Source organism: Neoarius graeffei, chromosome 6, assembly GCF_027579695.1.
Source record: "Neoarius graeffei isolate fNeoGra1 chromosome 6, fNeoGra1.pri, whole genome shotgun sequence".
NCBI lineage: Eukaryota > Metazoa > Chordata > Actinopteri > Siluriformes > Ariidae > Neoarius > Neoarius graeffei.
The window spans coordinates 36,162,544-36,176,803 of record NC_083574.1 but is presented as its reverse complement, the minus strand read 5'-3'; the positions used below and the strand labels follow the sequence as shown (position 1 = coordinate 36,176,803).

The following is a 14,260-nucleotide window of genomic DNA, read 5'->3' as shown; positions in this document are numbered from 1 at the left end:
TGGAACACACTGTGTGTCTGTGTGTTATTGAGCTAAAGCAGGAGGAGCACAGCTATTTTAGGAAGCTCATTGCCCAGAGCACTGGATTGAAACAGGACCAGACACAGCCATGTTGGAGCACAGTTCTCAAGACTGAACAACAACAACAAAAAAACAAAACACTGAACAATGATAGTTTATACTCTGCGTTTTTCCACTCAGTGTTTCTGAAGCATTGAAATCTAGCCTCCTTCTTCCAGACTCACCTACACGCATGCACACACAGTCCAATTTTCAGATACTTCATCTACTTTCCATCTGGTCTTCTTGGCTCTGTGCCATAGGACACAAGGCTTTTATTCTTATTTATGGCTTTTATAACCGTGGAATAATCTTCTTCTCCATCTCACACAGCTAAAAATTCATTACTGTGCTTTAACACGTACCTAATAAATAAATAAATAAATAAATGCATACATACATACAGTGGTGCTTGAAAGTTTGTGAACCCGATAGAATTTTCTATATTTCTGCAAAAATATGACCTAAAACATCATCAGATTTTCACACAAGTCCTAAAAGTAGATGAAGAAAACCCAGTTAAACAAATGAGACAAAAATATTATACTTGCTCATTTATTTATTGAGGAAAATGATCCAATATTACATATCTGTGAGTGGCAAAAGTATGTGAACCTTTGCTTTCAGTATCTGGTGTGACTCCCTTGTGCAGCAATAACTGCAACTAAACGTTTCCGGTAACTGTTGATCAGTCCTGCACACCAGCCTGGAGGAATTTTAGCCCATTCCTCCGTACAGAACAGCTTCAACTCTGGGATGTTGGTGGGTTTCCTCACATGAACTGCTCGCTTCAGGTCCTTCCACAACATTTCGATTGGATTAAGGTCAGGACTTTGACTTGGCCATTCCAAAACATTAACTTTATTCTTCTTTAACCATTCTTTGGTAGAACGACTTGTGTGCTTAGGGTCGTTGTCTCGCTGCATGACCCACCTTTTCTTGAGATTCAGTTCATGGACAGATGTCCTGGCATTTTCCTTTAGAGTTTGCTGGTATAATTCACAATTCATTGTTCCATCAATGATGACAAGCCGTCCTGACCCAGACGCAGCAAAACAGGCCCAAACCATGATACTACCACCACCATGTTTCACAGATGGGATAAGGTTCTTCTGCTGGAATGCAGTGTTTTCCTTTCTCCAAACATAACGCTTCTCATTTCTATTTTGAAACGAGATTTCAAAATAGAAATCTCGTTCTATTTTGGTCTCATCCATCCACAAAACTTTTTTCCAATAGCCTTCTGGCTTGTCCACGTGATCTTCAGCAAACTGCAGACGAGCAGCAAAGTTCTTTTTGGAGAGCAGTGGCTTTCTCCTCGCAACCCTGCCATGCACACCATTGTTGTTCAGTGTTCTCCTGATGGTGGACTCATGAACATTAGCCAATGTGAGAGAGGCCTTCAGTTGCTTAGAAGTTACCCTGGGGTTCTTTGTGACCTCGCCGACTATTACACGCCTTGCTCTTGGAGTGATCTTTGTTGGTTGACCACTCCTGGGGAGGGTAACAATGGTCTTGAATTTCCTCCATTTGTACACAATCTGTCTGACTGGGGATTGGTGGAGTCCAAACTCTGTAGAGATGGTTTTGTAACCTTTTTCAGCCTGATGAGCATCAACAACACTTTTTCTGAAGTCCTCAGAAATCTCCTTTGTTTGTGCCATGATACACTTCCACAAACATGTGTTGTGGAGATCAGACTTTGATAGATCCCTGTTCTTTAAGTAAAACAGGGCGCCCACTCACACCTGATTTTCATCCCATTGATTGAAAACACCTGACTCTAATTTCACCTTCAAATTCACTGCTAATCCTAGAGGTTCACATACTTTTGCCACTCACAGATATGTAATATTGGATCATTTTCCTCAATAAATAAATGACCAAGTATCATATTTTTTGTCTCATTTGTTTAACTGGGTTCTCTTTATCTACTTTTAGGACTTGTGTGAAAATCTGATGATGTTTTAGGTCATATTTATGCAGAAATATAGAAACTTCTAAAGGGTTCAAACTTCCAAGCACCACTGTGTCTACATGTGACCTCTATACTTTAGTTTGTTCCATCTCAGATCTTTAACCATGAAGTTTTAGTTTGTCGCTTTTCTTTATTTTTTTCCCCTTGATTTAAATTTTGTTACTACAGGTAGTCGTCGACTTACGACTGTGTTTGGTTACGACTGACCGGTCGTAAACCGATCTGGTCGTAAGTCGGCCTATGTTAAATGAACGTAAGTATATTGTGATGCGTAATGATATTGTAATCATCTTAGTCTTATTTTATTTCATTACCTTGGCTCATTATTTGGTTTAATAAAAACACTGCATACAGTACAATTCGTTTAATATGTGCAAAACAAAAAATACGAAATACAGGTGTGAAAAATAGAAAACATTTTAGTTCGAAACATACCAAAATACAAATGTAAAACATAGCAAAATACAAAACTTAGTGACCGCTGGCATCACTGGTGCTTGGCTGTGGGTTGTCTACGTCATCACCAGCTGTTGCAGCGCTCATGCTGGCGGGAGCATTTGCTCGTTTCATAAACCAGGAGCTGGGGCGCACGAGGGAGCGCACATGTGCCTGGAGCTGGGGCGGAAACTGTTGTACGCGGCGAGAGGCGCTGCCGGGAGCTGGGGCGGAAACTGTCGTACGCTCAGCTGGGAAACACCTGCCAGTCATAACCAGACGGTCGTAAAGTCGATCGGTCGTAAGTCGCCTAGGTCGCAAGTCGACGACTACCTGTATAACTATTCGCTCATACAGCCGACATGCCAATGAGCTTATGCCATCATCTGTTTTCCATACTTCACGAAAATCACTTCTCTCTCAATTCACCGATCTTTATTCTTTTCAGCAGGAAGGTAGGTCTGCCTGAGCTGCACATGGCTTCTACCCAAATTTACATAATTGCAATTAATAATGAAGATATGGCGTAATTAAGCCCTAATGAGGAGTTTCAACACAAATCACTTCTCCCTCAATTCACCGATTTTGATTCTTTCTGGCATGAAGGTATGGGTACCTAGGATGCATATAACTTCTACCCACATTTACTTAATTACAATTATTAATGAAGTTATGGACTAATTAAGCCTTAATGAACAGTTCAGCAAAAATCGTTTCTTCTTTGTCAGTTCCTCGCCATTTTGGATTCTTTCTGGCAAATAGGTCGGTATTCCTAGAGTGTAAATAGTTTCTATATATAGCTTGCACAAAGTGGCCCACTTTAGGTCATTCCTTCTGGACTAGACGGTTCCACAGTGAGCTACGCCGTCATTCACGGTCTCGTTCCTGTTACTGTGTTCAGAAACATAGCTGTACAGTGTCCTTAGTTACCCTGAAAGATGCTTACGGTCTTCCTCACAGTTACTGCTTACTGTTTGCTTATCTCAGCTCAAACAAAGGCGATTCTGCTTTTAAGGTGACCGAGACAATGCTCTGAAAAACCAATCAGCAAACCTGAGATATAGGTTTGTGTTTTTTTTTTCCCCCCATGTGCCTTTTTAAATCAAAGCTCAAAACACATTTCTATCTTGTAGTCTTTGGTTGAACATGTATTATTGTCTGAAGCATTGGAAAGCAGTAACTGGAAAAAAAATGGTGTGTTTAAACACAATGCTTTGTACAGCAACTTGTAAATACATATCCTTGATAAATTTAAAGAAAAAAAGAAAAGGAAAAAAAAAAGCTTACTTCCTGTACTAGTGGTGACATTTTAAGCCATTCCATAATTTAGGGACCTTTGGGAATGTTATGACTGTACATTTCCTTTTGGTGTAGTGTTTTAATAGAATGGAAAACATGAATTAGACTGATACAGTATAAATGACATTTACACAAAATGGTTAGATTTAAAATATTCTTATTTGAAGTAGGAGGTTCACAGAAAAACAAAACACGTGTAGACAGACCAAAAGAAGTAGTTTTAATGAACACAAATACATGATAAATGAAAACTGGACCCAGCTCAGAATCAAAATTCACTTTCTTGGCCAAGTTCACTTACTGTACAAAGTACACATTGTGTTGGTCAACACAACGCTTCAGCGTGGAGGAGGAAAATGTGGAGCTCAGTACGGTTGTGGTCCTTTAAGACAATAATAAATGAGACGGATCATTGCAGATGTAAAGTGATGGAAAGTAAGGAAAGGGATGCACTTAAAACAAAAAACCAAACAAACCACAAGTATGAGTAGAGTCCAGACTATTACCTCTATTTATTTAAAAGTAGTACATATTCACCACTCTGGCTCAACTTCCATTGGAAATAACTAAACGTGGTATACTAAAAAGGATGGAAATACCGATAATGAAAATTCAGAACATTAGTGATCCTTGTGGCCTGGATTTTATCTTGTATATATTTGAATCTAGATTATAAAGTCTAGTGGCCTAGTGGTTAGCATATCCACCTCTCGATCGCAAGTTCTACTCACGGTCGGGTCATACCAAAGACCATCATAAAAATGGTACCTACTGCCAAGGCACGCTGCAATACAGATGCGAGTGGGGAGTCAAACTCTCGTGGTTACCAGAGGACTAGCCCCCCCCACACACACACTGTAACCCTAGCTATGTAATAGGTGAGAGGCCAAGGGCTACGGAAACTGAGATCGGCACCACCCTATGTGCCACGTGGCGTGGGAAGGACTATAAAACGGCTATCATATTTCATACAGGGTGTTTAAAAAAAATGTGATCTTTTACAATCTAATAACTTTACCAATTATTGTTCAACTGACCTCAAATTTTAACAGCATGTGTGGAAACAGGTCAAAATTTTATCTTTGTTTTTTTTTTAATCCTCTTTTTAGGTATAGAAATGCCATTGACTGGAAAAGAAAAGGCGTTTTGTGTGTAATGGCCCTTTTCCACTACCCTTTTTCAGCTCACTTCAGCCCGACACGGCTCGCGTTTCGACTACCTTAGAACAGCATGACTCAGCTCGCTTCAGCCCTGCTTAGCACCCAAAACTCGCACGGTTTTGGAGTGGGGCTGAAGTGAGCCAAACCGAGCCGAGTGGGGCTAGGGGCGTGAGCAGACACTCCCCTGTGCACCGATTGGTGAGGAGGAGTGTCCTCACATGCCCACACACGCCCCGCGAGCACGCTGGGATCGGTAAACACCGTAAACCCGGAAGAATTACGAGAATTTCTGAAGCCTTATGCGCCTCGCCTCATCTATACGCTCTTGCCAGTATCTGCTGGCGTTGTCGGTGACAACAAGCCACAGCACCAAGACCAGCAACACTAACGACTCCATGTTTATTGTTTACTATCCTGGTCGTGAGACTACCGCTTAAAAGGTCACTGATGTCACTGTTTGCGCCGCCTAACGACATCACGTGATGTCCACCCACTTTCGCTAACTCCGCCCAATGTGTCCACCCACTTCCAGCCAGCACGGTTCAGCGCGGTTGTAGTCGAAATGCAACTCCAACAGCCCCGCTCAGCTCGACTCAGCACGGCACGGCTCAGCCCGACTCAGCCGCGTTGGTAGTGGAAAAGCGGCATTAGAGTCGAACAAGACTGTGCAGGGTGCATTTATGAGAGAATTCTCTAAAAACGCACCAACTGCAATGCAGATTTGGACACGGCACAAAATGTTCAAAAGAGGAAGGCTGTCTGTGTGCGCAGGGCAAAAGGATCTGGACGACCGCAAGCATCGGAAGACACGTTCGAGAGGGTTCGCGAATTTTGAAAATTTGTGAAATTACGCATGGAATCCACATGCCTTTGAATTTCTCGTTCAAATTTTGAGGAATAAATACTATTTTGCTCAACATCAAGCCTGTTCAGTTTAATTTGCCTCTATAGTTTCTGGGATATTTACATCTCAAATATCATATTTTTTTTTGAAACACCCTGTACTTGGTTTGGATTCAGTACTGATCTGCTTTGGATAACTGATAGAGGTCAATAAACAAAACACACACTGCACACAAAAATGTTGAAATTTAAAAAAAACCACTACAAATAAAAATCTTGGTATGACCTGATCCCAGTACAAATACAGCGCTAGCAGCCTGGCCATTTAGTCAGATTAAAGAAAGACACAAAAGATACACAGTACCTGGCAAAAGTTTGTACACCCCTACTCTGCTCATTCATAGGTTTTTCTATATTGTGACTATTTTCTACATTGTAGAACAATCCGGAAGACGTCAAAACTACGAACTAACAGATGGAACACGTCCAGAATTATGTGGCAAGTGTTAAACAAAATGCGTTTCATATTTTAGATTCTTCAAAAGTATCCAGTGTTTACCTTTATGACACTTTACACACCAACATTATCTTAACCAGTTTCATGAGGTCGTCACCTGGAATGCTTTTCAATTAACAGGTGCCTCGTCAAATGTTAATTCGTGCAATTTCTTTCCTTCTTAATGGGTTTGAGATCAAACAGTAAATAGCCCTATTCCACACGACAACTGTAGTAATCCATATTATGCCAAGGACCGAACAACTAAGTAAAGAGAAACGACATCCATCATTACTTTATGCTGTAAAGTGTTTAATTCATAAAAATAACCATCGAATTAGAAGGTGTCTTAACTTTTGACTGGTACTGAATGAAGATGATTAAACATTCATACATAGAATTCCAGAAATTTCTATAAATACTTGACTACAGTATGACACATTCAGTCTTTCAGGTTAACGCTCACACAACTGTGGTATAAACACACAAGCCGCCGGATGTGACGTACTAACCTGCAGGTGTCGATCTGCGTGCAGGCCCCTTACAAGCTCCCTCAGTATCACAACTAAGAGCAGTTAAAAACGGTTGGAATAACCATAAGTGTTCATTACAACTGAAACTTTAAAGCTTTCAGGGGTTTGCTATAGAAATGTTTTAAACCAGTTACCCTGACCAGGATAAAGCAGTTACTGAAGATGAATAAGGGTTGTTTTACAATCAGGGTACAAAAGTTTGTGTCACAGGGGTCCAAAATTCAAATTGATTCAAACTGGTTCTTGTACCAGTTTTTAAGTGAAGGACAAGTTAAAGAACAGATTTCAGGTAATTTTTTGACATGTGTATGGTAGTTTTGTGTAATCTGCTATAAGATGGGAGAAACAAATGAAGTGATTCTCGGAGAGGACTTTTTTTTTTTGTTGATAAATTCAGAATCCACTACTTCCATAGTGCTTTTAAATATAAGGCTGTAAGCTGTGTGTTAGTTGTCTCTAATATTTATGTCCCAATACCTTGACCACATTTTAGGATGAAAATAATCATTTTAGATATGTTATTTTATATTGAAAAATTAGCTGTCTCGGAGAGGACTTTTTTTTGACACAATTACATACTAATTTGATTAAAATAGTCTGAAAACTTACTGGCATTCAACATTAAAACTTAACTATGTTTCCAATGATATGGAACCAAATATTTGTTTTATGGTATAAAGAATGATTTAAGTGCATCCCTTTTGGAGCTACCTGTGGTCAAAAAAGCACTTTTTCTAAATGACACGAGTAATTTTGCTAAATATGACATATTACCATACATTCACCAAAAATAACGTTATCACAATTTTTTTTTTTTGCATGGTAAATAGAGCTATCACAGGGCTACAATAAACAACCAAGTTTATTTAGTCAAGTCTTCTGATATTGAAGATAATAAGTGTTAAATGTGATTTTTAGCTTGTGTACCCTGATTGTAAAACAACCCTTAAATAAACAAACGTGAACAACTAACAGCATACAAGCTTCGATGCTAATGAACAGCCAATCTTTGTCCTACAAGTTTCATATCTAAACCACCCACTAATGCCCGTATGAGAGTAAAATTCCCCCATCTGCTCCTGCAAATTCCTGATTTAAAAAAAAAAAAAAAAAAAGTGTTAACGGTTTGTCACAAAGTAAAAAGCCAAGTGCTTCATTTAATTCTTTTGTTTTATCTATTCGCTCAAACAAAATTGACGACTACATGTAGATAAATGTCAGGTTTTTGTGAGGTAAAAGGAAAAAAAATATATATCGAAACTCGGACAAATCATGTCAGAACTTTTTCCACCTTTAAAGTTAAAAATTGCAAACTATAAAAAGTAAAAAACCCACAACAACCCAGAAACATTTTTAGGGAAAATAAGACCAGATAATGTTGAGTGTACACAGAGGAAGCAAATCCTCTCCTTCCCTCCCCAATTCAAACTGCTACCACATTCACACTGCACAAAAGCAGGATTCATGTGTGCAGGAAATGGACTACTCATCCTGGGCAGGAAGGCCCACCCAAAGCCAGCTGATTGACAGCTTGGCCCCTCAAGCAAAGGGGAAAAAAAAATCAATCAGCAAAAGCAATAAAGAAAAGCACTTATTTTCTTATTCTTGAAAACATGCTCAATCCATCAACCTTCAGTTTCTCCTCCAAACATTTCAATGGAAAAATAACGATCGAGTAAATGATCCACTTTGTTCACCTTCGACTGAATCTGTAACATGCTTACTGTTGATGTATTACCTAAACCAAAACAGACGATAATATATTAGCCCATTGGAGCTCAGAACTGGGCGGCACGGTGGTGTAGTGGTTAGCGCTGTCGCCTCACAGCAAGAAGGTCCGGGTTCGAGCCCCGGGGCCGGCGAGGGCCTTTCTGTGCGGAGTTTGCATGTTCTCCCCGTGTCCGCGTGGGTTTCCTCCGGGTGCTCCGGTTTCCCCCACAGTCCAAAGACATGCAGGTTAGGTTAACTGGTGACTCTAAATTGACCGTAGGTGTGAATGTGAGTGTGAATGGTTGTCTGTGTCTGTGTGTCAGCCCTGTGATGACCTGGTGACTTGTCCAGGGTGTACCCCGCCTTTCACCCACAGTCAGCTGGGACTCCAGCTTGCCTGCGACCCTGTAGGACAGGATAAAGTGGCTAGAGATAATGAGATTGATTTTTCTTTTTGTAAGACGGGGGGGTTTCGTCTGTTAGCAGTCTTTGTGAGAGAGTCCATCTTGACTTAGGACTATTTTCCCAACCTTTCTTCTAAAAAAACATTCTGGAGCCAAGAAACTGAAGGCTTCTCCTGTGCATAGCTCACTTCAGGCCACCCCACAGATATTTATTCGGATTCAGGGCTGGGCTCTGGCTCGGCCATTAAAACACATCGGTCTTCTTTTGGTTTAGCCATATTGATCTGGATATATGCTTTGGGTCATTGTTGTGCTGAAAAGGTAAAATTCCTTTTCATCTTACTAGCAGATGTCTGAATGTCGTGCACTAAAATTCACTGGCATTTTCCCTTAAATCAAGAAAAGGTCAAGAAAATCCCACATAAACAGCTGATCTTTATTTGGGGTTAATGAGAATAATTTCATTCATGACTGTTATATGATAATTACTTTTGAACAGGACACTGAACACGATGGGTTTATTATGAACACAACCACATGCCCAATTATACAAGGGTGTGCACATGTCAGAAAGACTAAGGGTGGAACTAAAGTGTTTGTTTGCCCCATTCAAGTACAATGAGACCTGCTACCACTGTTTTAATGCAGGTTCATGAAAAGAAAGAAAGAATCAATCAATAGTGCCAGTAGGGGGCCCAGTTCCAGCACTACCTCCATCAATGCAATCTACCACAGCATTTCCTGTATCACCACCATCACACAGCCCAGAGTGTCATCACCAGTACCAGTTCCTGTAGCCCCAGCTATGATGTGTGTCAGTAGTCCTCAAGTGACTGCTACAACGTCAATCATAATTATGCTGTCTCCTGCACGGCTAACCAAGCACCACAGTCGCTGCAATACCCTGCTACAGTGCCAGCTCCGACAGTACAGTGCCATGTTCAGTTGTGCTTCCTGCAGTCCCAACCACATCACTGCCCCACAGTAGTCCAGCAGCGCAGCACCCCATGACTAGAACAATACCATCCTATAATATACAACAACTTCTTAATTGTGCCTCATGTTGTACCGCTTGGCAGCTCCACCCAATATTTATTAAATGCCACAGCCTTCAGTCACTCACTCATCTGCAAAATGCCATTCCTCATAACATTCAGGCATTCCCAGCACCCATCCTGGTTAACTGCCTCTGCATACGGCATCCCTCGGCCCATGCTGTCAGTGTTAGAGTGGAGCGACTTTGCGCTTCTAAAAACAGCATTGGACAATTTGCTACACAGCCATAGTAAGCTCAGTGAGCAATACAAATGCCAGGTGTTGCCCAGCTACTTGAAGCTGCCCAGTGCTCTTTAGTTAGCAAAGGCCTACATGCACCACCCACACCCAAATACTACTGCACTTCAGACAAATGTAGCCAACTCTGATACCTCTTGCAGTCAGAGCTGGGTGCCATCCTGAATACCCCAGCACTTAAGATGGGTTATGCAAATGCCTTTGACTCCTTTACTGTCTGTTCAACCTTCAACAGGCATGCTGCGGACCCTTGAAGGACAGAAGGCCTACCCTCATGTTCGTGCCACCTGAATTATGGTATTTTGCAATCAGACGCAGACAGAACCTACACCTTTCCTGACTTGGCGTTCTGCAGCCCTATGCTAAAAGCAAGAAGGACCACAGAGCCGCTCGCCATAAGGAAAGGTCAACCCTAGTTCTCTTCGTCCTCAAGAAGAAACCACTGTTAGGCAGCTGGGCCATAGAAGGTTCACGCTGCACGTTCACGTGAAGAACCGGACCCTGGGCCATTAAACTTCATGCTTGGATGTTCACGTGTTGCGTCTGTTCTACTTTGACCGAGTAACCAACAATATGGACTCTTCGGATGACGACGATTGCCTCATTCTGCTTTTACTGAGACAGAGGAAGAGAAAAAGGAACAGAATTTGGAGCCGAGAACACTTCCTTCTGAGAGAAACCCGTGGTGAATTTCACCGAACATTCTATAATCTGCTTGACAATCCCGATGAAGAACTATTTTTCAATTATACCATTCAATTATATTTTTTCTGAAGTTTTCCCCTGAAAGCATAGAGTTATCTCCCTAGACCCGTTCTGATTGGCTGGCGCGGCGGTGACCGCATGCATTGACTGGAATTTCCATCTTCACGCCTAGAAAAAAGTGTGCATGTTCATTTCTCGCTTCACGCGTGAAGTGTGCAGCGTGCAACGTGAACGCCGTTCTATGGCCCAGAGCAAGTCATGCTACGTTTGTCCACTTTTCTTTACACGCGTGTAGCGTGCAGCATGCAGCGTGAACCTTCTATGGCCCAGCTGCCTTATCAAAGTCTGCTGAGAAACATCAGATTTCCAAAACCTCTACTGATGCAGCGAGCCTGGCAGAGCATAATTACCACATAGCCACACTCGAGATGATGCTACTCCTCATTGGGCATACCCAACAACCTGCGTTTTCTCTCTCTCTCTCTCTCTCTTTTACTCCCCTCCCACTCTGTCGGTCCTTCTGAGTTACATCAATCCTGAAACAGAGGTGCTGACCTCTTCTGCTCCTCGGACCTGCCTGATCCATCCTGATGCCCTACGTCTGGTTAGAGTCTCATCGCATCGCTCCTGTGGAGGACAGCCCCATATGGACAGTTGAAAGTCGCACTTGGAAGACGCTCTGGACACTTACAGTAATGCTTTTATGGCTGAGGACTACAGTTGACTTTAGGACTGCAGTTCTCATGAACAGTTTTGCACTTAAGTTTCCATCAATGAAGAGTTATAACCTCAGACTTCAATGTTAAAACTGTTAAATCACATTATCAAGCAAATGAGGATAGGTTCCCTTTTGAGTCTGGTTTCTCTCGAGGTTTCTTCCTCATGTCATCTGAGGGAGTTTTTCCTTGCCATCATCGCCACAGGCTTCTCATTGAGGATAGATTAGGGATAAAATTAGCTTATGTTTAAAAGTCATTAAAATTCAATAAAGCTGCTTTGCAACAATGTTAAAAGCGCTATAAAAAAATAAACTCGACTCATTGGATCTGACCTGAAGTTCCGACATGATTTATCTTCGTTTCATTTTTTTATTTCCCAAAAACCTGCAATTTAACAGGGGTGCGTAGACTATCTACTCGACATGCTAACTGAAACGTGTGCATGGTCCTTATATCACCTCAGACTACACATCAGTGCAGAAACACAGTTACGGGTTTTTAATAATTGCTCAGAAAGACAATAGTGAGAGATGACGATCGGCAAAGCTTACAGTATTGTGTGAAATATGGAAATAAATATAATAAGGAACAAGTGTGGACCCTTGTGTACACTGAACTGTGCAGCTTTACACAGAAAAACTTTCCTTTCTCTCTCTCACACATTCATGATTCAGGAGGTTCATCATTGTCAAAAAATGAAAATAAACATACAGTAAATTGCAATACATAGTATCTACATACACCAAGTACTGGGATTTGATTGGATAAATGTGCCACATCTGTGATTGGTGCTGTATTATGGGAGATTTGTGCTCCAAGCAAGACCATTAGAGAAAATTACAGTTGATAATGTTGAGAATATTATGAAGAAAGAAATAAGTGACCACTTGTTCATGATTGGAACCATTCAAGGTACAGTACTGTGCAAACGTCATAGGCACCCTATTTTATTTTAAAGTATAAACCGTTATAGCTTTTCTGTTTTATGATATCTAGATTATTCAGCAAGTAAAAAAAAAAAAAAAAAAAAAAAAAAAAAAAAAAACCACATTACAGATCTCCAAACATTAGGTCTTCCAGCACAAAATTAAATGTTACTGAAAAATGTTTGGGCAGCACGGTGGTGTAATGGTTAGCACTGTCGCCTCACAGCAAGAAGGTTCTGGGTTCAAGCCCAGTGGCTGACATGCATGGGTTTCCTCCGGGTGCTCCGGTTTCCCCCACAGTCCAAAGACATGCAGGTTAGGTTAACTGGTGACTCTAAATTGACCGTAGGTGTGAATGAGAGTGTGAATGGTTGTCTGTGTCTATGTGTCAGCCCTGTGATGACCTGGCGACTTGTCCAGGGTGTACCCCGCCTTTCGCCCGTAGTCAGCTGGGATAGGCTCCAGCTTGCCTGCGACCCTGTACAGGATAAGCGGTTATGGATAACAGATGAAAAATGTTTGTATGGCAGTAAAGAAATAAAAGTGCACTTTTCAGACTATAACATGATGAAGGCTGCTGGGATTTGCTGCAAAATTAAGAAGCGAGTGTAACAGTCAAAGTGTCCAGAAGAACTGTGGCTGGTTCTGCAAGATACTCAGTAAAACCTACAGCTCATTTCTTACCAACAAACTGTACCCAAGACTACTGTTATCTAAGCAACCAAATATTGACTGTGTTTCATTTATTACTGCATACCGCTATTTATAATTTAAGTCTACAATGGCTCCTAGACTTTGGAACAGCTTACCTCCAAGCATTACATCAACTGACTCGGTACCCATGTTTAAGTCTTGCTTAAAAAGACACTTAATCATTCAGCACTTACAGATGCACTTTTTTCTTAAATTGTTTCCGGAAAATTATATGCATTTATTCTCTTATTTTAGTATATTTATATTCTTAATATTTTATATCTTGCAGTTCTTTATGTTTTCGGTTTATTTGAACATTTTTTTTTCTGTAATGCCTGCATCATGATGTAAATCGCTTGGTGCTACCTGGCTTGAAAAGAAAAGTGCTAGATAAATAAAGTTATTATTAGTATTAAGTGTAGAAACGTTTAATTTCATTATTTTTGAAGGCATCTTTGCTCTACAGTATTTCTTTGCATGTACCTAAGACTTTTGCACAGTACTGTATTATTCAGTATTTCCTAAGGTCAAGTGTAAAATGAATGAGAGATGTGCCCATCTGAGCTCTGATCCATCTAGAAACCTTCGCCAACAGCTGATTAGGCAAAGAGCTTTTTCTGCTTGAAGTACGAATCAAACCTGTGCTGGGCGTAGTCCTGAAGATGGAGAAAAGAAAAAGCAGTAGACACATACAGAGAGAATTAAAACACGGTCGTTATTTCAGCTTAGACTCAGTCATGAGGGATGTTTTGCTTAACAACCCTTATTTCATCCATCATGTGTGGTTTTACATGATATATAGACATTTAATATACACAGGGGTGATAGCGTTCCGGCGCCGCGCCGGATTTCTGGCGTCGCGCCGGATTTCCGGCGTACCGTGGCTGGGGGAAAAAAAAAAAAAAAAAAAAAAAAAATCTAGTTTGCCCATTGTCCGGTGTCATTCTGAGATGCGCAGATAGACAGTAAAGGGAATTCCCTTTACTGTCTATCTGCGCATCTCAGA

At 41.0% G+C, this 14,260-nt stretch overlaps 1 protein-coding gene across 1 annotated transcript in view; it reads right to left on the bottom strand.

Moving 5' to 3' along the window:
• Positions 1-3,971: 3,971 nt before the first annotated feature.
• The window catches only part of chkb (choline kinase beta), a 38,415-nt gene continuing 28,126 nt past the window's right edge, over positions 3,972-14,260 (bottom strand). Inside the window, exon 11 of the mRNA XM_060923598.1 lies at positions 3,972-13,910. Coding sequence (XP_060779581.1) covers positions 13,854-13,910 — 57 coding nt within the window. The 3' untranslated portion in view covers positions 3,972-13,853. The remainder of the gene's footprint in view (positions 13,911-14,260) is intronic.